Below are 27,710 nucleotides of genomic sequence, written 5' to 3'. Positions count from 1 at the left end.
TCCCCCGCCATTTCACTCCCCTGCTCCCAACTCACACCCCCACTCTCTCAAATACCTCTCCACCCCATCCCTCCATCTCATCCTCGGCCTCCCCCTCCCTCTTTCCCCCTCCACCTCACTCACATACACTCTCTTCGTCAGTCTTTCACCCTCCATCCTCTCGGAACTCAATTTCCTTTATTTAGATTAAAGGGTTTTCTTGTCGTCTTCGAGTTAAAGTTCCCGATAGTCACTTCAAAACGTGCTGAATGCTGCATTTGCATGCAAAAGACTGAAATATAGGCTCATTGGAAATATTGTTAAAAGGGAACCTCACTTACATAATGGGACCTTATGAAAGCATTTCACCTCATTCTGTAGTATAGTAATAAAGTAAATTCGTAAAAGTAAACTAAAGTAAAAGTTAAAACCGAAACCTCTTCCTCATTGGAGTTGCCAACGCCTAATTATATTAGCTTGTGTTAAAGAATCAAGCGTACTGTGATTATTCAATCGTAATTCCAAAAGCTGCATACGCTCGATCATCCTTAACTAACGCACGATTTTCCGTATTGATGACGAAGTAATGGCAGTAATGATTAGACACCCAACAGCAATGGTGGACTGGAGTCTGGCAGTGATGTCAGCAGGCACTACCACTACCTAAGGGCTGAGGCGTGAGGCCCACCCCAGCATAACCCACTGACTCCTCCCACGGGTAGCAGCAGTCTTCCTTTCTACCCTGTGCTTAATCGTGTTTGCATATCGTCGTGAAGATGGCTATGGTGGGCGTGAAGAGTCTGCAAGGTGGCCGTATGTTGTGTTCAGCAGCTGGAGCAACGACGGCAGTTAGATATAAGCACACATTGACAGCAGGTGAGATACTGGCAATGGCAATCGTCAAAGTGTCTGTATTATCGAATTTCGAATTTGCCTTATTTCAAGCCGTAATAGTGCCAGCTTACCCGTTACAAGAGGGAAGTAAACAGTGGTTTTGGTGAATGGAGGCAGTGGGGGGGGAAGTGTACTTGAGGATGATGAAGTATAGCTAGCCTTCCTACAGTGGTAGTGAAGTATGAAGTTTAGTAGAGGAGTAAAATAGCTGAGAGTGACACTGATTGAAGGTCTTGTGTTGGTAGGTGGCAGTTTTGAACAAAGATGACAGTGTAAAAGTGGGTTGCAAGTAGGGTTAAGAAGGGGACTAAGTATTTATGTATCATGGCAAATGGACCGACTTCAATGTATAATGACTGTGTGGTGTGTCATGGCAGGAGGTTCATTGATTAGTAGGTTTGTTAACTATCTTTATCATGACCCAAACCCAGTTTTCCATGGTTGTTAGGGTTGGGGAGATGTGGGGATTTGGATAAAAAAAGAAAGTCCCAGGTACAGCTGTAGGTCATAGACTCTGCCCACCATTCTTCTTGCTTGGAGGAAAGTTGTAGCAAGAGTTTCACATCGAATGAAGGTCTGTACCTTATTAAGTACGGTACTGTACTGTAGTACAGTAGTTGAAGTTTTGGAGTACTGCATGAGGAACAGTTTGCAGTGACTGATATTCATTTCTGTATTTATCTATAGCCAGATGGGTAAATTTTTAGAAGTAACCAACTTTTCCTTTTATTATTATTTTTATGGTTTCCAGTGCAAAATACTTTGCTTTAATTAGTTTTGACCCTCATTTTTTGGGGGAAATCCCCCTTTTGGAATTTTGAGTAAGATACCCATTCCATGATGACATAATGGCAATTAACAAGAATGATAAAATGCAGGCAGTTGTCGATACAGCAGATGTTTTAGAAATATAAAGAGTAGAATTTAATGAAAGATAAACTAAAGTCATGCAGATCAAAGGAAAGAAAGAACAAGAAGTCATGATGAATGGGAGAGCATTTGAAGGAACAAAATGTCAGAAATACTTAGTGAAAATTATAAGACAAGATACTGAAATTACGGAAAGGATAAGAAAAGGAAAAGATGCGGCAAATAGAGTAATAAACCTACTGAACAGAAGTGAACTAAGAACAAAAAAGAATAAATTTGGGCCTACAACTTTATGAAACATGTGTAATACCTTCTGTATTGTATGAGGAGAAGTTTGGAAACCCCTGTCTGGAAAAAAGAAGTGGAATATATTCAAACAGACTTTGAGAAAATTATTGAAAGTGCTGCCAACATCATCCAGATGTGCATTACTGCACGAAACTCAGTCATTTAACACAAAGCAAACCAAAGACGTTGGGTCTGGTTAGTACTTGGATGGGTGACCGCCTGGGAACACCAGATGCTGTTGGCATAACGTTCTCCCTATGTGTCAAGTGGGGTTGGTGGAGGATTAGTGCCCCTCCCTGTAAAACAATTAACTCTAAGCCCTTGGCCACCCCGTTTGGGATACATGGTGTCTGGCAATGAATGAATGAAATTTCCAAAAGTGGGTTTATCCCCCAAAATCAAGATCAAGATTAATTAAAAACACACTATTTTGCATTAAACTAACCCAAACTAACCTAACCTAGGCCTAACCTAGGGCCTGACATAGACCGAATGCACATGCCTGCACCAGCTAATATGGCATAACATTCATCCGTTACTGAGCGACAGCCTAAGCCACTATATAACTACCCCTACAAAATTTGCTCCCCCCAACTCAAACTAGGCTTAAAAGGTAAGTCTTATTTAGAATAGTTCAGGGACGTAATATAATGAAAATTGGTAACGTTGGTTACTTCTAAAGTTATACCGCCAGATGCCTTAATCTTTTAAGGAATGATTACAAACAAATTGCCTCCGTGTCACCATGTCCTCTGCCATATGGCTGTCCTCCCTCCAACTAACCTGCCCCCTTCCCTTACATGTCTTTCCACTCCATGCTTCCATCTCATCCTCGGCGTGATGCTCAGGCTGTCAAGAAAACCTTTGAATTGTCAGCAGCAAACCTTTGTTTAGTGTGGAAGTCTTGGCTGCAGCTTCTTTTAGACGTTTCATGTCAAATAGCCACCCCTTACGGAATTATGGCGTCTGGCAATAGATAGGTAGATAGATAAGAGCAGGTAAGCAGGAACCATGTCTTATGATTGTGTAGTATCCCCCCTCTTGTGCTGTAATAGGTATGAGGCTGCTACCAGTACAGTTTGGGAGTGCCAGACTAAAAGGAGGTAACCTATACTCCATTTTTTTTATTGAAGCGAAGATGCACTTGATGGGTTAATGATGATTGGCTGAATGCAACATGTCCAAAAAATATTTACTAACCCAAATTTCCCTCTCAGATAATTGTTGTCAGTTAATAATGCTAGATTATGAAGTAATGTTGCATTCAGCCAATAATCACCAATCTGTCAAGTGCATCTTTGCCTCGATAAAAAAAACTGAGTACCGTATAGGAGGCATAGCCTTCCACATTCTTCATGCTCTGTTTACTATACAAAGGGAATATGGGCTATATATGGTAGACTCAGGCTCCTCTGACATACTCAGCTCAGTAAATTATCCAGCATTGACTTGAATAGAAGATTAGAGTTCTTCCAACCATGAGGGGGTTAATGGTGGCAATATTAACCCTCTGAGGCTCAATGACTCATTTGAACTACGGTAAGTCATGTGGCTTTAGCTGCCATGTATTTGTAAAGAAATAACCACAAGAGGGTGAAATTCCCCCATCTTGGGAAAGTGAACACACAGACATTCAAAATGTACTGTTCAGTTTTAGTCAAAGACTTTTTAAAAAATGTGATGTTTTTACATTTTGGGGATACCCAAATAACAAGGTTATCCATAGGGAAGCGTGGTGGGAGGGAAGGCTGGGAGCATTTACTCACCTCCCTTCTACTTGACTTTGAGATGAAGACTATATATAATTTGTGAATTAGGTCATGTGCTGCTGGGTTTATACAACCATACCAGTACTGTACAACAATACCTGTACTGGTACTGTCCTGACTTTGTTGGGTACATTTATGTGAAGCTACAGATTGTGGTGAATGTTTTTGGCGTCTCACATAGAGCCAGGTTTCCTGGGGCTTGAATGATAAGTGAATGGAGGTATGGCCCATTGGATTGGGCAGACTTGGGCTGTGTGGAAATTGCTACTCCTCACCCTGCTCTAGGATGGGAAAGGAGGTCCGGATGATGGTGATGTTTTTTTTGCTCTTAATTTATCAGTAGATATTCCTTTGTGAGTTTTCATTGATAATTTGTGAAGCTAATATGCCAGTTCCTCCAATTTACAGCCAGATTTTTGGAAAATTTTGATATTATGGAACCCATTCTTGACATATCAGTGCTGGTACCGGGTATAGTAAAGAGCTTCTGTACAGTATATGTGTGTGTCGCTGCAGCAGTATGGATGAGACTTATCTTGCCATTTTGAATGGGTGTACAAAATAATAAGAGTTGTCAGTGCCAGTAAGAGCATGTGGTTGGATATGACTTGGAGGAAATTTGTAGATTTTGTGCCTTGTGGCTAGCCTTTTTTCTGACTAGGCCTATCTATGTATGAGTATACATAGCTAGACATCATAATCACATAGGGGGTGACCATTTGTCTTCTGAGTTATTTGTTTGCAGGGAGGCCACCAGCCCATGCGTTGACATGTAGGGAACTCATATAGTTTGGTTATATGGTTACCACCCCATGTTGTAAGTGGTGTCCTGGCATACAGGAAGCCATTAGGCTTATTAGGTAGTGTAAAGTCACCTGAAGAGGAAAGAAGAAGAATAAAAAGTGATGGGAAAGATGGAAGAAATAGGAAGAGGAGAGCAGGCACAGAAGGAGGAGAAAGATAAAGGTGAAGGAAGAAGTAGACAGCACTACATCAGATGAGTGGATGATGATTGCCACCACTATCAAGCTGACCATATTTTGCACCTTATGGTATACAGCTTGCAATGAAAGGATTAGGAAGTGTCTGTCAATTTTTTTTTTTTTTTTTTCCCAGACATTTTATGCACATTAGGGAAGGCCTCTCAAAGTTGTTGTTGATCACCCCAGGTCTGTCTGCTTGAACAGACCCATCAACCATAGGCAAGCAACAGCTGCTGCCGGGCTGTTCTGTGCAGTGAACTGATGTTCCCTTGCAGCTGACATTGCCTCACCACAATGAGGTGTGGGGAAAAGTGTGACGGTTTGGTTCCTTTGTAGACTCCACATTTTTATTTTTGCACCCAGTTAACAGAGGCACTGTAGCAGGGGAGGCAGTGGCTGAATTGGTAGAGAGGTGGCCTGCAGTCTTAATGGACCCAGGTTTGAATGTGGCTGGGGCAGGGAACAGTTTATGGATTTGAATTTCATAAAAGCAGACTTTACTGATCTACCAGAAGACCCGCCAACATGTCATGAAGATACCCCTGCTAATATCAATACACCAGTCCTGTATAAGACAGCCCTAGAATGTATTCAATATGGATGGTGGGTGTTAGCACTGAAGTGGTGACGTGTAGAGATGTATGGTTTGTTGGAGGACTACTGGGCCTTGGGAGCAGGCTGTGAAGCCCATGCCCAGAGTGGGACAGTTAAAAAATATATATATATGGTTACCACACAGCATTGTAACTGGTTCTCTGGCCTACAGGAAAACATTAGGATTGTCACTCAGCGTAGAGCTACCTGAAGTGGAAAGAAGGGTAATAAAAACTGACAGGAAGGAAAGGGAGAAGTAGAAAGAGAAGAGGGCAGACACGGAGATGGCATGATAAAGGTAAAGGAAGAAGTAGGCAGCACTACATCAAGTGAGTGGATGATGGTCAGCACCAACCTCTGATAGTAAAAGGGTGTCACTGTTATAAGGGCAGTCAGACATAGTTTGGACAAGTAACCAAAGTACAGTCCTCAAACATTAAGTCTTCACTTATTGTGGACATACTATAAGAGCATACCCTCTTAATTTATTACACCTGAGTGATTGCCACCATAATTGATGTGTTGCTAATGCGGTAGGTCTTGCTTTGACAGAGGGTCCACAGCCACAGCCGCAGCAACAGCAGCAGCAGCAGCAGCAATTGCATCAGGTGGCCAGCAACCCTGTCACTCCTGCTTCAGCCTTTATCCCTCTCCCTCCTAATGTGGAGGAGCTCCAGGCCTCAGAGAAGGTAAGTAGTGGCTGAAAAATCAACTGATATTTTGATAATTTTGTTGTACAGTAAGTTTTTGTTATGTCTCGTTTGTATGTTCTGTTTCATCGTAACTCCACTCTAATGTTTTTGGAGGCTTTTGCCCTGCATGCATGTAAAAGCCTTTTTTGTCTGTTGTTGGTAGCAAAAAGCGATACTGGGTGTCATATAGCCTTAGTACCATCAATGTGGCACTGAGATACTGGGTGTCATATAGCCTTAGTACCATCAATGTGGCACTGAGGAGGACATGCAGTGGCACCAATATGACCATTCCCAGTTTTAAAACATCCCTCAGCTCTCACCCTATCCCCCAATATAGGGACGATGGGCAGGAGGGTATCTTAACTCTGCAGTCTACTGGGTTTGTATTCAGATAAGCCCAGGACCATAACTACTACTACTGCTACCATCAGTGTTCCAACAACAAATAACTTGAGGCAAGTTTTCTGGTGGCCATACGAGGTCTGTTCGGAAAATATCCTAAGTCCCTAAAAAAAATAAATGTCTAACCTGTTGAGCTAGGACACTAATCCCCCTCAAAGTTGGCCCCTTCTGATTTGACACACGTAGCCCAGCGCTCTTTCCACTGTCTGAAACATTTTTCGAAGTCGCATTTTGGTATCTCCTGCAGGTGCTTCATCACATTCGTCAAGATTTCTCTTGTCTCAGATCAGGGACCCTTCAACGATGTTTTGAGCTTGGGGAATAATCAAAAGTCACATGGAGCCATGTCTGGGGAGTAGGGAGCCTGCTGGACCTGCAGGATGTTGTGCTTGGCCAAATATTCCTGAATCAGTTGAGAAGAATGGGCAGGGGCATTGTCATGGTTCAGCTTCCAACTTGCCACTTTCCAAAGGTCTGGTCTCTTCCATCAAACTGTGTCATGAAGATGACAGATAATGTCAAGGTAGTAATGTTTGTTGACAGTCTGACCTGGTGCATATTCATGTTGCACAACATCATGATTGCCCCCCCACCACCACCACCACCACAAAAAAAAAAAACAAAAAAAAAAAAAAAAAGTGTATTTCACCTTACTACGGACCTGTCATGCTTTTTTTGGCCGAGATGACCCTGCATGCTTCCACTAAGATGACCGTGCTATTGTTTCTGGATTGTACCTGTACACCCAAGTCTCATCTCCAGTGATAAGTCTTCAGAAAGTCTGGATCGCAATTTGCAAACCCCAACATGTCTTTATCCAAGAGAAGAGATCATGAGCAATGCGACAAAGCACATGCAGGAGGTACCAATAACCAGCTTTGAAAAATGTTTCAGGCAATGGAAAGAATGCTGGGCTTCTTGTCAAGTCAGAAGAGGCCTGCTTTGAGAGGGATTAGTGCCCTAGCTCAACAGGTTAGCTATTTATTTTTTGAGTTGCTCCCTACATGTCAAGTGGGTTGGTGGAGGGTTAGTGCCCCTCCCTGTAAAACAAATAACTCAGAGTCAAATGGCCACCCCGTATGGAATTATGGCATCTGGCAATAGATAGATAGATATTGAATTTGTATATTCTTTTTAGGCTAGCTGTCAGCCAAGGCTGAATCAAGCCAACCCCAGGGAATATGTTTAAACTGTGTTGAAGAAATGTGTCTGTGTATAGTCTCAGCCAGACTTTTGTATATGTGGTTGAGTAGTGTTTGTAGGCATGATAAAGGCCAGCTAGGCTACAAGGCTTTTGGTTTCATACCACCCCAATGGTTGTACAGTATCTTGCATGATTGATAACCATCTATCTCAAGATTGCAGAAAAATTGACCATTAAGTTTATTGCTGCCTGTAAAACTGATTTGTCAGTGCTCCTGTTGTGCAGCACTTGTAGGCCTCTAGCAGTTTTGTGTGTGAACTAAACTGTAATATTTTTTAACACATTCCAGATATAATGAGAGCTTTTTATACACTATAGTATAGTGGGATACTCATTTTTGAGGACCTAGCCCATGCTAGTGTTTCAAGGAACACCATACTGTAGTGAAAAACTGTCGCCACATTGAACAGGGATGTAAATTATAAATGCTGGTTTAGAAAAGTGAAATGATATAGGAAACATAAACTGCCTGTATTTTTTTAATTAAGAAATTTTACTTCAGTCTGTGCATGGTATATCAGACTAAATACTTTGGAAAGGTGTGAAAAAAGGGTAGGATGATGAATTTGATGATGGTATTTATGTGGAGGTTACACATGAGTTTGTGAGCTAGTAATTTAAGTCAACATCTCATGGTTTGATGGGCTTTGGCGCCAGCCTGGGAAGTGTTCATATGCTGCATGCAGGTTTGAATCACAAAGAGTTAATTGCCACTGAAGGCATTGACCTGTGTTCTGCTGTTAATTGTTTAGGATAATACTGTAGTAGTCTTGCTTAGGTCTCGTACATGTTGATGTTAATATGGGACCAAGAGTTGCTGTTTTTCATAAGTTAAGATTACTGTAGTGCAGTGTACAGTTTTGGTGGTCCGACAGGCCCGTTTCTCCCCACGCCGCACCCGAGACATCTCGTCCAAGCTGAATCAGGTGGGAAGTGTGTTTACCTCAGGCTTCATGGGCAGCCAAGGGTCCCAGAGCAGTTCCTTCAATACCACATCTTGTCCGAAGGATGTGCGGGCTGATGTCTATGATGCTAACAACACTGTTTCACTGTCATCAGTGAGTACTGTATTATACTTACTAATGTGAAGCAGTCTGTATTATTCTTGCTGCTACCAGACAGTTTTACTTAACTAAAACAAGGCCTCTTGCAGTGAAGGGGTAAATGGAAGCCATATCTAACCCCTCCAGTTTGAAAGGTCTTTCCATTGCTGCATAAAATTGCCTGGAGTGAAGGGTCTAAGATAAAAGCTGTTCTAAGCCAAATATCCACTCAAATATTTGTACATAGTTATGAGAAATAGTAAATGAACAAATAACATAATGGATTGCTGTGGTGGGTGGTGGTGTTCACCATCCATTCACTTGATGCAGTGCTGCTCTCTGGTGAATGCTCCTTCCTCTTCTGTCTTTCTTTTCTTCATTCTTTCCTCCTTCTTCTGTCTTTGGGTGACTCTACACTGAGTAACAAGCCAGTTGGTTTCCTGTACACCAGGAAACCATACAACCAAACTCTGGTGCGTGGTGGTTTAGTGGGTAATTAAGGTGCCCCAGCCAGATTGAGCCTGTGTAGGTTTATATCTAAGGAGAGGTTGGGGTTTATTGCTCATGTAATGCCACTCAGGGTTGATTGAGGCTGGTCATTCTCATCTTAAATGTCAAGACCAGCTTGTCTAACCGTGGGCTTCATTTCTCCTCATGGGACAACGTAGGGCTGGATGATGGATGGATGAAATGAAACGGTGATTGATGCCATACTATATAGATAGTCTATATGGTATGGCATCTGTATTGCTAAATAAAAGCATGCATCCTTGGAAAGAGTGGTTTGAGTGAATGATTAGCAGAGATAAATCATTCACAAAATGTTGATGCTAAGGTGGCTCCTCCACATGATGTGAGGTGGTACTTTCAAAGCATGGGATGTAGTAAAAGCAGACAATCATTAAGTCCTCCATAAATAATCTGTCAATCATCCAGTCTTTTATTGCTCCATTAGGAGCATAGATTTCAGGGCCTAGGCTACTTAGACAAGATATAATAAAAGTGAACTATCACTTGTCCCAGAGGGTCAGTATGTGAGCATTAACCCCTATCACCTCCTGCATGTAACTCCTTATGGACTACATCTGATTTTAGTGGCTTAACCCACTAGTTCACCAGGCATCTGTTTGGTTATATTGTCATCACCCAGTTGGTGAATGATTTCCAGGGCTGCAAGAAACCATAAGCAAGATACACTTGCAGACATTATGTAGAAATCAGAGCGGGATCCTGATAATGCCGTTTCAAGACAAAAGTTGATGAAGTGTTTGAAGAGCTCAAGTTATATGAAAACTAAGAGAAGTTTCAGGATTTTCAGCGGATTATCCACATTTGCAATACATCATTTTGTTATTAATATGTTTTGTGAATTTTATTGAAACATAAATGTGATACTAGTAAAATGAATGTTGGATCAGCTAATTATACAGTAGATCAATAACTCAAATTATGAAGGCAATTTACTATGAATTTCAAGGTTCTCAGTCCCTCACTGCAGGGAGATTTATTTTAGGCTGTAAGTATTGATGTGTGGGCCATCATGAATGGTAATTGTATGATTTTGATTTCTTCTGTATTACAGCCTGATTTTAAAATTTGAATAATTTTTCATTTCCCCAGGTGATGCAGACAAATGTCCCAAAGCCTTTTGAAATAAGTGGGAAGGCTCCAGTGCATCTGAACATGCCTGGGGGTCAGTGGGCTCAGGATGAAAAGTATCTGTCAGGAGAGCTGCAAACCTGCCACCACTCCAACATCACCTCCAGGAAACACTCAGGTACCCCTCACGTCCTCCTTACCCATGCTGTGGGCCTTTTCTCGCCAGTCACATATGTTGGAGCAGCCAGCACAAGAGGAATGAGAACCTGGTGTGGCAGTGGTGATGGTGGTGGTAGAATAGATGGCTTAAATTCCCATTGGTTGCCCAGCCCTAACCCAGTCTTCTGCCTTTTATCTAACACTCTGGTTGTTCGTCATGACAGATGTTTGTGTTGTAGTGGGTGTAGCAGGTTAATCCACACTTGTTCAGTCCATTTGAAGGAGGAGGCCCCATCTTTGGAGCAGCTGACACCCCGACAGAAACTACAAAGGGCAGTGAAGGAGTATGGAACCACAGTGATTGTGTTCCATGTTGCAATATCTCTGGCCTCTCTTGGAATATGCTACCTCCTTGTGTCAAGGTAAGGTGTGCACACAGTCCTCAGTGTTGTACATGTAGTATATGTCATTGCGTGGCATTTCCTGAGATATAATTTTTATTGTTGTATACACTCACTTTTCATAGAAGTTTCATTATAGAACTGACAAATGTATTGTACTGTAGGGTTATGTCTTTGTTTTGGATGATTAATTCATTTGATTTACATAAACACAATTCTGTCTCTCTATCTATTGCCAGATGCCTCAATCCCGCATGGGGTGTCCGCAAACAAATCGCCTCCATGTCACCCTGTCTCCCACCATTTCACTGCCCTGCTCCCATCTCACACTCCCCTCTCTCATATACCTCTCCACTCCATCCCTCCATCTCATCCTTGGCCTCCCTCCTCCATCTCCCCCCCTCCACCTCACTCACATACACTCTCATCAGCCTCTCACCCTCCATCCTCTCCAAATGGCCAAACCACCTCAGTGTGTTCCTCCTAGCGCTTCCTATCACACCCACACCGCAAACTGTATTAACCCCCTTGAACACTAGAATACCATTGATGGTATAACTCCTATTTTACCAAGGAGTCCTAACTTGTAATACTAATGGCTTCAGCAAATGAAAATTCTTTTCCCAAAAGTAAGTTTCTTTTTGGTGGAGTGGTATGATACTTGGTGGCACTGAAGGGCAGATTAGAGTTTCCAGAGGTAATATGCAATTCTGTAGACTTTGTTACCCAAAATTTCAATGCTTTACTATTCTTCTCTCTGTCTTTGCTGGCAGCTTCAGTGCTATTAGTTTTCAAGAAGCACTTGAAAACTATTGAACATTTTAAAATGTTAAAATTATTATTGAAAAGTTTATAAAAAGCTGCTCTAGACATGTAATTATTTAAAAAAGGTAGCTTAGAATTTTGAGCATGGAAATTTCAAAATTATTTTATTTATACAGTAAAACCTCGATATAACAGACTTCAGCAGACTGGAATATGCTTTTATCGGACTCGAGGAACTACCGGACTAAATTCCTATATACAGTATATATAAAAAATCTGGTAAAGCCAGAACCAGTCTGGACTGCCTGACCACTTCAGCTATGTTCTCCACAATAAGGTAAATAAAAGACATGTTTTTAAGTGTACAGTACAATATTATTATATATATTATACCATTTGATTAATGTAGTGAAGTTATAACATAGTACAGTACCGCAGTAGTAGTCAAAACAGTTTAAAAACTGTTCATGCAATCCAGACTAATGTCTTATGTATTGGAAAAAGTCTGGGTTAGCAGGGGGAAGTCTGGATGTCGCTTTTATCGGAATTTCTTATTTTTCGGAATGGTTTAGGCCCCAATTAGTCCGTTATAGTGAGGTCTTACTGTACCTATTAATGACAGGTTCAATAACATTGTACTGTAAAGCACCTTCTTCTGTGTAGTGCTTGAACCCATTTTGCCACAGCAGGCCTAAACGATGTGTGGCTGGTATATAATTATCATATTTTTCTTTTATATGACGGCTACCTGTTTTATACCTGCAGTGGTGAGGTGGATTTGAGTCCCACACAGATGTGGGTGCTTTCTGGTATGACAGTATTGAACTTGTTGTTAATATGTATTTAGTTTGTCAGCCATCATGACTAAGCTTGAATTCACAGCCACCCACACCACAATAAGTTGGGGTGTTTGGGTCTGAAAAAAAAAAAGAAATCATACTTATGTGACAGCCACACATTGTTAGATCTGCAGTGGTGAGGTGGGTTCATGCCCCTCACAGGTGAGGGTGCCTTACGGTATGATGTTATTCAAATTATTTTATGTTCTTTCTTTGAAGTGTTGAAATATGCTTAGTTGTAGTCTCAACTTCTTTATTTTTGTATGCTTATTCTTTAGGACAAGTTATAAGGAAGCCACAGATATACCTTCCAGTTTGTCAGTAGTTTGGGTTGGGAGTAATCATCATCATTATCATCATCATCATCCAGTCCTGTGTTGCCCCTTGAGAAGCATAGGAGCCCAGGGCTAGGCAAGTTGGCCCTGACATTAAGATGAGAGTGACCAGCCTCACTCATCCCTGAGTGGCATTACATTAGTAATAAACCCCAGCCACCCCTTGGATATAAACCTACACAGGCTCAATCTGATTGGAGTGCCTTAATTACCCAGTAAACCACCAGGTGCCATAATTTGGTTATATGGTTACACCCACTGTAGTAAATGGTTTCCTGGTTGTCAGGAAACTATTTGGCTTGTCACTCAATGTAGAGTCACCCTTAGACTGAGAGAAGAGGAAAGAGTGAAGGAAAGAAGGACAGAAGAGGAAGGAAGGAAGAGAGAGAGTAATCAGATGACAAATTTTATTTCTCATCATGCAGGGAAAGGTATCAGATCCCCATTTCACCAAGCAGGGGAGGGTATCAGGTCACTTTTGCATCATGCAGGGGAGGGTATCAGATCCCTTCTTCAACAAGCAGGGAAGAGTATCAGATCCCTCTCTGTGCAAATCATCTGGGTACAGAGCTCGCAAAAATTATACCATGTGCAAGGGGGTTAATACATTCAGGAGTAGCTATGCAGTATATACAGGAAGCTATGAAATTACAGCTGCTCTGTTTGTAGTATAATTTTTGGTACTGTGTTACACCAGATACTGATGCTTTGTAGAATACTTAATCTTGGAAAATGGTGTAGTTAATCTCTAAAAGTGTGTTAGTGGCCATATGAATATTTGGGTATGAGATGGTAATAAAGCAAGACGTCAAGAGCAAGAATTTTGTAAGGGAAATTATTGAGGAAAGTGTTTGTTGTGCTTAGAGTGGATAGTATTGTACAGTACATCCCCCTAGTACGCGCCTATATGGGCGGCAGAGGACATCGCGTACTAGGAAATCACGTACTGTGAATACATAAACTTATGGGAAAAATTACATATGGGTGGCACCCCCCTTCATGGGCAACCCTTGAGATGCCTTTCAGACCTAAGTATTGTACAAGACAGGGAAACTATCTAAGACATATTACCTAAGATAAAGTAAACCCACAAGGTCATGGCTTTACTAGGTAAATCATTGGTCATAAGTGGTGGCGACCATCATCCACTCACTTGATGTAGTGCTGCCTACTTCTTCCTTAGCCTTTATCATTCTTTTTCTGTGCCTGCCCTCCTCTCTTCCTGTATCTCCCGTCTTTCCTGTCACTTCTTATTGCACTTCATTCCTTTACAGGTGGCTTTACATTGAGTGACAATCCAAATGGTTTCCTGTAAGCCAAGAAACCATTGACAACGCTGTTTGGTAACCATATAACCAACCCATACTGCTCCCTACGTGTCAACAAGTGGGTTGGTGGAGGGTTAGTGCCCCTCTCCGTAAAACCAATAATTCAAAGTCAAATGGCCACCCCTTATGGGATTATGGCATCTGGCAATAGTTAGATAGATAGATAGACCTTTACCTGTTATTGCTTCTTGGGGAGGCAATGTCGTGTACTCGGGGTAACCCCGGATTTGGGCCACTCTTCACTGCCTGTCTCGCTTACAAGGAGTTCAAGTCGTGTACTAATAAAAAATACTATCTATCTATCTATCTATTGCCAGACGCCTCAATCCCGTTTGGGGTGGCCACAAACAAATCGCCTCCAAGTTGCCCTGTCCCCCGCCATTTCACTGCCCTGCTCCCAACTCACACCCCCCTCTCTCATATACCTCTCCACCCCATCCCTCCATCTCATCCTCGGCCTCCCCCTCCCTCTTCCCCCCTCCACCTCACTCACATACACTCTCTTCGTCAGTCTTTCACCCTCCATCCTCTCCACATGGCCAAACCACCTCAGTGTGTTCCTCATAACACTTCCTGTCACATCCACATCCACACCACAACGCTCCTTTATATCCTCATTCGTCAGCCTGTCTCTCCACATGACTCCACAGGCTCCTCTTAAATAACTCATTTCCACTGCTCTCACTCTTGACTTGTGTCCTTCCAACAATGTCCAAGCTTCACTTCCGTACGTTAGAGTTGGTATCACAATACTGTCATGTAGTAACTTTTTCACTTCCATGCTCACTTCCCTGTTCCTTATCACTGCTTTCAAGGAACCAGCAACCTTTCTTCCCTGCTGTACCCTTTCAAGCACTTCACCCTCCAAACCTCCATCCTTACTCATCACACTACCCAAATACTTAAACGTACTCACATTTTCCAATTCCTCACCATCCAACCTCGCTGTACATTCACTAACTTCACCTCTCTCAAAGACCATCACTTTACTCTTCCCTACATTCACCTTTAGGTTCCGTTTCTTACACACTCTCTCAAACTCATCCACCAAGCCTTTCAGTTCCCCTTCGTCTTCACTCAACAACACAGTATCATCTGCAAACAACAGTACAGGGAGTTTCCAAACACTATCCTCTCTCACCAGGGCCACTCCAACATCCACTACCCTACCTTGTACCTCTTTTATTACCCCATCCATGTACAGATTGAACAACCATGGAGACATGACACATCCCTGTTTCAAACCAACTTTCAAAGAGAAAAATTCACTTAGTTCACCATCCACACGCACTGCAGCCTTGGCACCATCGTACATACTCTTCACAGCATTCAACAACTTCCCATCTACTCCATATATTCTTAACACTTTCCACAATCCTTGTCTATCCACCCTGTCATATGCTTTCTCCAAATCCATGAAAGCCGCATACAACTTCTTTCCCTTCTCTAGAAACGTTTCCACTAAAGATCTAAGAATGAATATCTGATCTACACAACCTCTTCCCTTCCTAAAGCCTCCCTGTTCTTCTCCAACTAATTTCTCTGTTCTTTCTCTAACTCTGTCTATAAGTATCCTACCATACACTTTTCCTATTATACTAAGAAGACAAATGCCCCTATGATTACCACACACTTCTTTTTCCCCTTTTCCTTTGTACAAGGGAATAATTATACCTGACTTCCAATCCTCCGGGACTCTACCTTCCTCCCAGGCCAATCTGCACATCTTCCACATCCATTCTACTACTATCCCTCCCCCATGCTTCAGCATTTCACCACACACTCCATCAATTCCTGGGGCTTTCCCCGATTGAACTTTCTTCATTGCTTCCACAACTTCTATCCTACTGATTTCTTCCTGTCTTCTCACCTCCCTCCTTCTCCCAGCCATTCCCCAGCCACTTATACTCGCATTACTTCCATCCTCTATGTTCAGCAATTCCTTAAAGTGTTCTCTCCATCTGCTCACTTTTTCTCCCTTCTCCACTAGTAATCTACCATTTTTATCTTTCACTCCCCTGCTAACTTCACTTCCACCCTGTCTTACTCTTTTCACTTCTCTCCAGAACATTTTCTTACAGTCCCTCCACTTTACACTCAAATTCCTTCCAAATTCCTCATCCACTCTCTTCTTACTCCCTCTTACTAATCTTTTCACCTCTCTCTTCCTTTCCACATATAACTCTCTCTTCCGCCTCTCAACTTCTTCCACGCCCCTATTTCTCATCCATTCATTGTATGCTTTCTTCTTTTGTGCCACAGCCTGTTTCACCTCTTCAGTCCACCACGCTGTTCCTTGCACCCCCCTCCGTCTTCTCTTCTTTCCACACACCACAACACATGCGGCACATATTTCTTCTGTAAATATCTTACACATACCTTCCACGTCTCCCATCTGCTCCAATTCATATTTGCCCAATCGTTCCTCCACTTCTCTCTTATACTCTGCCTTTTTCTCATCCTCTTGTAACCTTTCCACTCTCCTTGCAACTACTCCTTCCTCTCGTCTTTCCCTTCTTCTATTCCTCCATCTTACTTGGATCCTAATTCTGGTCACCACCAAGTAGTGGTCAGAAAGTCCACTCCCCCAACCTCTATGCACTCTTGCATCCTTTACACATCTTCGCATCCTTTCATCCACACACACATAATCAATCATTGCCTTCCTTTCATTCAGTTCACCACCCACCCTTCTCATCACTCGCCATGTATACCTGTGGATCATTTTATGCCTGAAGAGGGTATTGGCTATCACCAACCCCCTCCCAGCACAAATGTCCACTAACGCACTCCCATTCTCATCTATCTCAGCAGGCACACCCCACTCACCAACTATTCCATCCACCTTCACATTACCAACTTTACCATTCATATCACCAATCAAAAACACTCTCTCATTCCTTCCAAACTTTTCCATGCACACTTCCACATTTGTCCAGAACTCTTCTCTCACTCTTCTAGCACGATCTTGCGTTGGCGCATACACACACACAATCGCCCAAATTTGTATTCCAACTTTCAACTTTACCCACACAATCCTTGACCCAACTGATCCATACTGTCTTATGCTCTTCTTCCATCTTCTACTCACAACTATACACACTCCTTCCTTCGCCCTCTCATTCTCATCTACTCCTGCACATATACCCCATCCATACTCCCATTCTCTCATACTTTCACCTCTCCATTTTGTTTCATTTATTCCACATGCATCCACTTTCGCATCCTCAAGCACGTGGACAATCTCTCTCTCTTTCACCTCATCATTCGCTCCTCTTACATTCCATGTACTCATTACCAAGTCCTTTGTCCGGTCCTGGGTCGTCATCGTTTGGTCAGTCCTTGTCCGAGGCTTCTTGTTTGTTTTTTTTGGTTAGTTGTTTTCCGGGGAGGGGCACTAACCCTTCGCCAACCCTTTTAGTCGCCTTTTACGACAAGCAGGGATACTGGGGGAGTATTCTTGAAAACCCTCCTACCCCCAGGGTATATGTCCTTGCGTACAAGGGGGATCGCGTACTCAGAACTCGTGTACTGTGGGGATGTACTGTATATGAAATAATATGATTCACAAAAGATGTGCAGTAAGAAAGTCTTTGTATAATAAGGTTAGAAGAAAATATGCATAGGTAGTATGGTTATATGGAGAAAATGGATGTAGATAGGGTGGTGGAAAGGGTGTGTCATCTGTTTATGAAGTTGAAGGTAGAAGGAGGCATGGTAGACCAAGAAGATATGGATATGGTAAATGAGTATGTAGTAAAGCAAGGTATGGAAATTGATGCAGCTAGAGAATTCACAGGGGATCAAGGTGATTGATTGAAGTTTTTACCGAGGAACTCATGGGAAAGGTTCAGCATCCCTATGTTGATGATGGTCAGTTGATTGATTTGTGTATACAGATTACTTAATTCAGTAATGGTATCTTTGTAAATCATCTGTGCTTGGGGGAGAGAGAGAGAAGACAAGCAGCGAAGGTCTCAGAATAGCGGATAGTGCAATCTATTATTCATCCATCCATCCATCCATCATCCAATCCTACTTCAATAATCATTTTACTTTCCCTTTCAGTGGAGTAGACATGACTGGCATCTTCAAGACTCTAGGTATCAACATGGCAAAGCTTGGTGAGGGAGCAGCTGGAGGTGAGGTGTCGGGGAAAGCAGCTGTGGAAATGCTAGAGGCAGATAGTACAGCACAATTACCCGCAGACTCTGACTCAACACAAATTGAACAGGTTGGAGGTGAGAATACTGAAGTGGATATCAATACCAAGAGAGCTGCTGGAGCTGCTACATTTGTTGTGGCCTATGCAGTACATAAAGTATTTGCACCAGCAAGAATTGCAGTTACCCTCACAGCAACACCATTCATTGTGAGACATCTACGTAAAATTGGGTTTCTCAAACCTCCAAAGCCTAAAACAGTGTAAAGTTCCCACAGAACTAGATCAGACAGATGTATTGCAAGAACCTGGTAGATGCAGTATATGTACAGCAGATTCACCATTTAATTTTGAATTTGCAGTCAACTTTCAATATAAAACGTGCAATACAAGTACTGTACTCTAAGTATGAAGTGCAGTAAATATACAGTTGTCCAGTTTAAAACATTCTTAGGCTGATGTTTAAGGTTTACTAATGTGTAGATATGTGTATCATTGTTTGAGGTTTTAGTCATTTATTGTACATTATCTTAGTACATACATGATGCACTTGGTATCCCTCAGCAAAAAAAATAATTTCATTGCTGACATTAGTTTACAAAATTGCTAAAGATCATTATAATGAATTACAAAGTAATATATACATATGTTTGTACTTAAAGAGTACAGTATTTATAAAAAAAAAAAATTTGTTGCCACATGCTTACAAGGCAGAAATGAATGGTAAGTGGTGTCCCAAACTGTTTAATATGGTATTCTTTTCAAGGGACTGATGCTGCATGCTGTAAGAAGTTCTGAAGAAGCTGTGCTTACTGAAATTTATAATTTAATATGTTTGTGCATATTAAATGCACTTTGCAGCCTGTTTGTTACTTGTACCACAGTAATGCCACTGCACTGTTATCAGTTCTGTGCTGCTGATAAAGTCATGCAGTCCTACAGATTCATACCTTACGTAATGAAGTACAGTATGTAAAGGATGGTTTAAGTGCAAGCTGTAACAGTTAAGTATTACAGACAGAAACTTAGCTACTTGGAGCTTTCAGTTTGGTACTTGGTAATATATATTAATTTTTAATATAATTATTATAATAATGTAATTGTTGTCATTTCTCAGTTTGTGTTTTTGTATACCAATAGCTGTATTCACTGTTTTATACATATATATGTATATTGTATACATTATACATATTTTTTAATACTGTATACAGTGTTATATAGTGTATTCGTTTACTGGATCATTGTGTTAGAAGCTTGTGTTGTTGGAAGAATGAATAACCCATGACACAAACACCTGCCAGCATTGTGTTTTTCTAGCTAAGTTAGTACAAATTATGTGAAGAGTTTATATATACGGTCAGCACTCACATAACACGCGATCCTTTAACGCGAAACTCACATAACACAGGAGGCAAAATTTTATGTCAAAATTTAGTCACTACGCGAAAATGATAGACATTATGCTGGCAGAGGAAGCTGCCCATTTTTTTAAACGCCATATTATGCGGCGATGATAGACATAACATGGCCAGAGGACCCAAATTATGGTTCAGTCATAACATGGCAATCTAGGGTCGTAACACGGTGGGAACAGACATAATGTGTCCAGTGATAGTCATAGTGCAGATTGCATCAGCCTATGATGTATTGCTGTTGTGTGTCTGCATGGGGTGTCATCACAGTCTGCCGAGCATTCCTGCCCGAGTTGAGCCTACCCTCTTCTCTCGCTCTGGATGCACACGGAACTTTGCCCCCCCCCCCCCCATTTTTTTTTTTTTTTTTTTTTTTTTTTTTTTTTTCTCCCCCCTAAGGAACCATACTCCACCTCCCTCCAGCAAGCCCACACCACTTGCATTCAGGGTGAGGAATCTTCCAGTGTTTGTATGTAATGAAGTCTTTATTAAGTAGGCACACCTCAAAAATTTTTCGGCACTTTTTGCTCTGATACCCTCCGCAACGATCACTGTTACAGACGGTGCGAATATGTGGTGTGGTTGGTACCCCTGTACCTCTCTCCCTCTCCCACTAGATTTCATCATTAGCAGATGAATTAACACATACCAGCAACACAGGGCCAGGGATACCAACCACGCATCGTAATTCAGGAGTTGGTTCAGAATGCCTCATGTGGTGTGGTATAATTTATCGTGCCGTGAGGGTGCTGAAAATTTTTTTATGGCCTGTACGTGTCTTGGAAAAAAAAATGAAAAGTATCCCAAAGTTGGAACCTGGGGCTGGCTTAGGTCCCATGAAACCCTTTAACATGTAAACATATGGTCCTATAATGTGGAATTCTCATAAAACGGAAGCTTCCAGGGACAATATTCCCATGTTATGTGAGCACTGACTATATATATATATATATATTCATATATATATATATATATATATATATATATATATATATATATATATACATATATATCTATATATCTATGTCTATATCTATATATTTATCTATCTATCTATCTATATATATATATATATATATATATATATATATATATATATATATATAATGTATATCTGTATTCATTACCACTTGGAAGTGATATGGATGGTCGGATGAAATGATGAGAATAGAGTGATAGTGATATTGAGGTGATGAAGAATGAGGAAGACCTCTGGCTGCATAAGAAAATAGTTGAGGAATTTAATACTGAGAAAATTGGTAATGGGAGTAGAATGATTGAGGAAGTAAGAAGTATTGTAAAGACAGAGCAGCCTGGAAACTACATTGGAGTTCTGAGAAGAGGCAAGATATCAGTAATACTGATTGTTTTAGGATGCCATCGCTTCACATATTTTGTGCTACCTTTGGCTGAACTTTTAGGACCACTGAACCATGTCTACTGATGTCAGACTCTTGCCTGTATATGTCGCTGAGCTTCAGAGTATTTGTATTTTTATATATATGGAATAAATACAGAATAGATGTGATGTTTTTGTATTCTATACCACTCTATTAGTGAAAAAAGCAATATGCTGCCAGAATATACCAGCTGCGTTAGGTGGAACATAATATAGCAAGACTTCATATGTGTAAAGGTTTCTCACTTACCACAACATTTTCCATTCAGTATTGATGCTGAAAATGTTGGTAAATGGCAAATAGCTTTGTAGGTAGGAAAGACCGGGATAGATAATGTTTCTATAAATTGTTATGGACAATAAAAAATGACCAAAAAAGGTGACTGAGAATTTATTGTACTACTGACTATTAGTGGTGCCATTTACAATTTTACTTTCTTGCCCTGATCTTGTGACCTTTCAGTACCATGATGTCTAGTATATTGTGCTATCACTGGATGATTGCTCAAACAGAGACCTTCAGCAGTGAAAGAATTAGAAACACATTCCATGAATTCCTTTATCATGAGGGGTCTCTCAGAAGCTAAGAAAATAAGCAGTTGCCAGAGTAAAATCAAAAGGCATGATGGAACTAATGGCTTTAAATTTTGGGGACTAGGATATACTACATGCAGCCTTCATCTACCTCCATCACCATGGGTCTCTCTGAAGGTGGGTAAAATTGTCTGGTTGTTGCAAGAATAAGACTATAGAACATCATCAGAGTGAGGGACTCTGGGAGATATTACGAGTATAATGAAGATGATATCTAACTCCCCTTAGGGGCAGGGTGGCTCAGTGGTAGAGCTCCTGACTCGAGACCGAGGGGTCGAGTTCACACCCTGCCCGAGTAGCTTCCCATCTGGAAGAGGTAGCACTCTCCTGTCACCTTGCAGGGCTATATGATCTATCAAGGTCTAACTTGGGGCATTTATTTTGCCATATAAAAAATTGCCCTAAATATTCCAAAATCTAACTCCTCCAGGTCAAAAAAATCCTAAGGTGAATAAAATCATCTTGAGCTTGCCAAAGTAAGAAAAATAGCATCTCAGAGCTGTTTATTTATTGTTATTATTATCTTAGTATTTGAAATGCCCGCTCCCACAGGAAGTGCAGGGAGGGGTGTCACAACACCCAACCCAGGAAGGACACACGGTCCCACATCCATCCCAGGAGAAGACCATGGGGAGGCACATAGGGAGAGTGCAAGGCCCAAGTGAGATGGGCCTAGGTTCCCCACGACCCTGCGCCCCTCTTCCCCTCAACATGGCTGCCAACAGGAACGCAATCCTAGAAGATTACATCACAGCCAGGCCAGCCCTCGCCAGGATCAGGGTGGGACTTGTCCTAGTACAGTCCCAATTAGCATCGCGGTGACAGCCACTGTACACACCGGGAAGGAAGTGACAGCCACCGTCCACACTTCAGCTGCAGCTGCTTCTGGGAGCAGCACCGTGGTGACGGCCACTGTCCACACCGGGAAGGAAGTGACGGCCACTGTACGCACTTCGGGTGACAACCCAGAGAAAGGCAGAACCGTGGTGATGGCCACTTTATGCACCGGGAAGGAAGGGACAGCCACTGTATGCTCTTCGTCTGCCACCTCCTTAGGGAGAAGCACTGTGGTGACGGCCACTGTATGCATCGGGAAGGAAGAGACAGACACCATCCGCTCATTGGCTGCTGTCTCTAGGGCCTGTGGAACTGCGGTGACGGTCACTGTATGCACTGGGAAGGAAGGGACGGGCGCTGTATGCCCATCATCCGTTGCCCTGGTGTCTGCCCCCTTGGAGGAAGTCCCTGGCTCGGCCCACCACCCATCCAGCGGCCGAGCGGGACGCCTTTCTCTCTCTCCCCACAGATGCAGTTCCCCAGAGGAGTTGCAGCTGGAAGAGCTGTGGCAAGGGCCCATCATGAGTTTGGGGATCCGTGCCATGCAGCCAGCTCCCGAACGACGCTCTCAGCTGACAGACTCTACAAGGAAGGGATGCTGCAAGCAGCTCCTGATGGAAGCTCGACCCAGTGGAGACCGCAGCCCCCAGACGTCCAGGGGCACCCCTAGAATATCAGGACGTGACCTCCCCAGCCCCGCCAGCAGGCAGTCCTCCTTCAGGAGCAGGCAGAGGCAAGCACGCCTGCTTGCCTTGTTCGGCCACATCCAGAGGGCCGCCTTCCCCATCGAGACCCCACTAGGGAAGGGCCTACCTCCACGCCGACCAGCAGCCCTGTCTGGACAACACTGCCTCAAGCAGTAGTCCCGTGCCTCCTACGGGAAGGCAAACCTGATGACCTACCTCCCATGCCCGGACGCCACCTGTAAGCAGCCCAGACCCACAGCAGCCTGGGCCAGAGTCAACTAGCCTAATTGTGTCCTCCTTAACCTGTCTGTGTATATTGTTAATATTGTACTTTACTGATTGTAACTAAGGTAATATATCTGTAAGGTTGGTCAGCCAAGTTTTTATGCCCTGTTCCTCTTGTGTATTCTAGTTCCGGTCTCGAAAGAGAACCCGGCTCAGTAGCTAGTGTTCTAAGGACAAGAGGTTGGCCTAAGAACACCTAGCATAACAAATTATATATATATATATATATATATATATATATATATATATATATATATGTGGAGCCTCTGTGGTACAGTGGTAGAGTGTGAGTTTCGCACGCTGGTGAGCAGGGGTTCGCCTCCCGCCAGAGTTGTAAAAACTTTGGGAAGCGTTCGCCAAGCCACTTGCTACTTCGGCAGACACAAGGTGTGCTGTGGTTGAATCAGTGTCGCATACTAGTATGCTTGCACTCAATCGGCTTAAGGCGGGCCGATTACACTTGGTTCACAGACTACACACACATCCAAAGCCACTACAACACACTCAACTTTGGGAAGCGTTCGCCAAGCCACTTGCTACTTCGGCAGACACAAGGTGTGCTGTGGTTGAATCAGTGTCGCATACTAGTATGCTTGCACTCAATCGGCTTAAGGCGGGCCGATTACACTTGGTTCACAGACTACACACACATCCAAAGCCACTACAACACACTCACAAGCACTTCTCACCCTACATACAGTCTCTACAAGAAAGCCCAAGCCACTAGGTAGAGATACATTGGCTGTATCGTCCCAGCTTCGGTAGGGATAGGCCGGTCCTGCAGTGGATCTCAACGGCTGATGATATATATATATATATGTGTGTGTGTGTGTGTGTTTAATGGTAGGTGGTGGCGACCATCATCCACTCACTTGATGTAGTGCTGCCTACTTCTTCCTTAGCCTTTAGCATTCTTTTTCTGTGCCTGCCCCCTTCTCTTGCTGTTTCTCCCATCTTTTCTGCCACTTCTTATTGCTTTTCTTCCCTTTGCAGGTGGCCTTACATTGCGTGACAAGCAAAATGGTTTCCTGTAAGCCATGAAACCATTTACAGCGCTGGGTGGTAACCATATAACCAAACCATACGTGCTGCCTACGTGTCAACAAGTGGGTTGGTGGAGGGTTAGTGCCCCTCCCCGTACAACAAATAACTCAGTCAATTGCCACCCCATACGGGATTATGGTGTCTGGCAATAGGTAGGTAAATAATGTGTGTGTGTTATATTCATTCTGTCAATAACTGTAGAACACATTTCCAGTAAACTTGTGGGACATCTGCCTGTTCATTAAATTTGTATAGAACAAACCGTTTAGTTCTCAGTTTAACATCACTTATTATCCTCTTCTCAGTTAAAGTCAGCGCTTATGTGACGGCAATTATAATGTGTGGCACTAAATGTCCGGACGGAGTACTATCGTTCAACTTCACTTTGAATGCTAAGTTTTAACAAGCTATTAACACTGGAATATGATGCCAGTCACGAAGAAGAGTTATGGCAAGAATGCAGAGCCGTAGTATTGTCTCGTTCTGCCTCTGAGCTACGAGAAATACTCTGCAATATAAAGGAAATTTCCTGATGGTTGAGGTGTACGTCCTATAAAACGAGTCAGGGTGACAGAAGACATCAGAGTACGAAGAGTGTGCGGGCGAGGCTGGGTTAGTCTAGCGTTGCACCTCCTCAGTACAACATTGGCTTCTCATTCTGCTCCTCACTTAGCCCAACTCCAGCTCACTCTGCTACTGATTCTCCTGAAGTCCATATCACTCTGCTCTTCACGCTGCTTAAGTCAACATCAGTCTGCACATCACTCTGCTCGACTCATCATTCTGTTCGTCTACATTGTATTCTGCTCTTCGCTCTGTTCAAATCACTCTGACATCGCTGCTGTACATCACCACCCCAGCTGACCACCACCGTCATCACATAATGTACGTCTGTGTTACATCATTATTTTTGTTGTTGTTATTATTATTAGTAGTAGTAGTAGTAGTAGAAGAAGAAGAAGAGGAAGAAGAAGTAATAGTAGTAGAAGTAATGTTTTTGTGTTCTGCTCTGGGCATTGGTTTGATAGTCCTTCTGCAGCCACCTTACGTGTCATACTTCTTCCCGTGTCACCACTTTGGCACTAATACCCACCGTCCATATATGTGCCACGGCTGTATCATTCGAGACTGGACACCCTTCTTGGATTCTTTACCATGTGCTAAATGCGCTTTGTATCATGGCATGCAGGCTAAACAAAGGTCACGAATTTTTCTCTACCTCTCTCCTAACGCTCTGTATCAATTCTCTATCCTTCTCCTAACATCCTAACATTCTCTCTCTCTCTCTCTCTCTCTCTCTCTCTCTCTCTCTCTCTCTCTCTCTCTCTCTCTCTCTCTCTCGTGTGAAGGCCTATGTTAGGATGTTAGAAGAGAGGCAGGGAAAGGATAAGAGAGAGCATATCCCTTCCCTACCTCTCTTCTAACATCCTAACACTCTGTATCCCTTCTCTACCTCTCTCCTAACATCCTGACGCTGTATTTCGCTTCTCTATCTCTCTCCTAACATCCTAAAACTCAGTTTCCCTTCTCTACCCCTCTCTCAACGCTTTATATCCCTTTCCTATCTCTCTCCTAACATCCTAACACTCTATAGCCCTTCTCTACCTCTCTCCCAACATCCTAACGCTGTTTCGCTTCTCTATTTCTCTCCTTACATCCTAAAACTGTTTCCCTTCTCTACCTCTCTCCTAAAATCGTAACACCCAATTTCTCTTCTCTCCTAACATCCTAACACCCAATTTCTCTTCTTTACCTTTATTCCAACACCCTGTTTCTCTTCTCTACCTTTATCCTAACACCCTATTTCCTTTCTCTTCCTCTCTCCTGACGCGCTTTGCAAGTCATGGAGAATAACACCGACGGACTTAAAACCTGTTTTGTGAATAATACAGACATCACAAGTCTTATAAATAGTGGCCATAACGTAAAATATGAAGCTTTAAAAAATGTTAGGGTACATTTTACACGTTTATCCCCCCCCCCTTCTCACACACACACACACACACACACACACCAGTTTAACTTCTATATTACAATGACGCCCTTTTAAACATATCGTTGGCAGTAGCAGGTTGTTGGTCATTATCTGTGTTCAGGCTGCACAATATACAAGTACTTCACAAGGATGAGTCTTCATTAATGGGTTTTGTCTTAAGAAAAAAAAAATCCTGTTTTAGTGAGGAAAACTAAAAAAGTAAACCCTCCAAAAAATAATAACAAATGTTTAATCCATTGTGTGTGTTCTTACCTAATTGTATCTTTACAGGAATGAGTCAAGCTCGTATTGTCCCGTGTCTTAGACCATATTTATCGTACATATCCTTAAATTTGTGAATTGTTTTGGCACACACTGTTTCATTCGGTAGTGCATTCCATTGATCAATTGCTCTGTTTGGGAAACTGAATTTCCTTACGTCTTTATCACCTCTCTTCTTATGCAGTTTTTTGCGGTGTCCTCTTGCTGATGCTTCTTCATATGTTAAGTAATCATTTATGTCTATTTTGTCCTTTCCTGATATGCACTTATATAGCATTATCATGTCACCTCTTTTCCTTCTCTCCTGTAGTGTTGGTAGATTCAGTTTATTTAGTCTTTCTTCGTAGCTTAGGTCCCTTAAGCTTGGTATCCATCTTGTAGCGGCCCTTTGAACTTTTTCAATCTTGTCTATATGCTTTTTGAGATGAGGACTCCAGACTATTGATGCATATTCCAGGGTTGGTCTAATGAATGATGTTATTATCCTTCTTAGCATGTGTGTGTGTGTGTGTGTGTGTGTGTGTGTGTGTGTGTGTGTGTGTGTGTACGCCAGACACCTAAGTTGCGTGTTTGTGTGTTTGCGGGTGTGGTGTAAAAGTTGCCCTCCTCCTGTAGGCTATCATTCTCCTTTGGGAGATAGGGAGGATGGTGAGGGACGTTTGTATAACCAGGCAGTGGAGCCGATTAGCTATATTGGAGCCACCACATGAAGGTGTCCCTCTCCACCACCAGGACAGGGGTTAGGGTATCAAAACACTGGTAAAAGCCAATCCCCCTTCGAGGCGTAGGGGCCCGAGGCTAGGCTAGTGTAGTCCAGTACATTTGAGGATAGATGACCAGCCTACTTCCCTTGATGGCATTACATATCGAAAAACCTCCAGTGATCG

At 42.5% G+C, this 27,710-nt stretch overlaps 2 protein-coding genes across 2 annotated transcripts in view; both read left to right on the top strand.

Moving 5' to 3' along the window:
- The window catches only part of LOC145413542 (5'-deoxynucleotidase HDDC2), a 136,836-nt gene that overhangs the window by 69,051 nt on the left and 40,075 nt on the right, over positions 1-27,710 (top strand). The gene's annotated exons all lie outside the window — the stretch shown is intronic.
- On the top strand, positions 678-20,067 carry LOC145413536 (uncharacterized). The gene is made up of 5 exons (XM_080283230.1): positions 678-855; positions 5,930-6,066; positions 8,554-8,736; positions 10,342-10,901; positions 18,216-20,067. Exons 1-5 carry the CDS (start codon positions 756-758, stop codon positions 18,574-18,576), a joined length of 1,341 nt encoding a protein of 446 aa, XP_080139356.1. The 5' UTR covers positions 678-755; the 3' UTR covers positions 18,577-20,067.

The sequence above is a fragment of the Coenobita brevimanus genome, chromosome 96 (assembly GCF_032717465.1).
Source record: "Coenobita brevimanus isolate Jiangsu-jjx chromosome 96, ASM3271746v2, whole genome shotgun sequence".
Classification (NCBI taxonomy): Eukaryota; Metazoa; Arthropoda; class Malacostraca; order Decapoda; family Coenobitidae; genus Coenobita; species Coenobita brevimanus.
The sequence above is the reverse complement of the archived record's forward strand: the minus strand, read 5'-3'. Positions and strand labels throughout refer to the sequence as shown.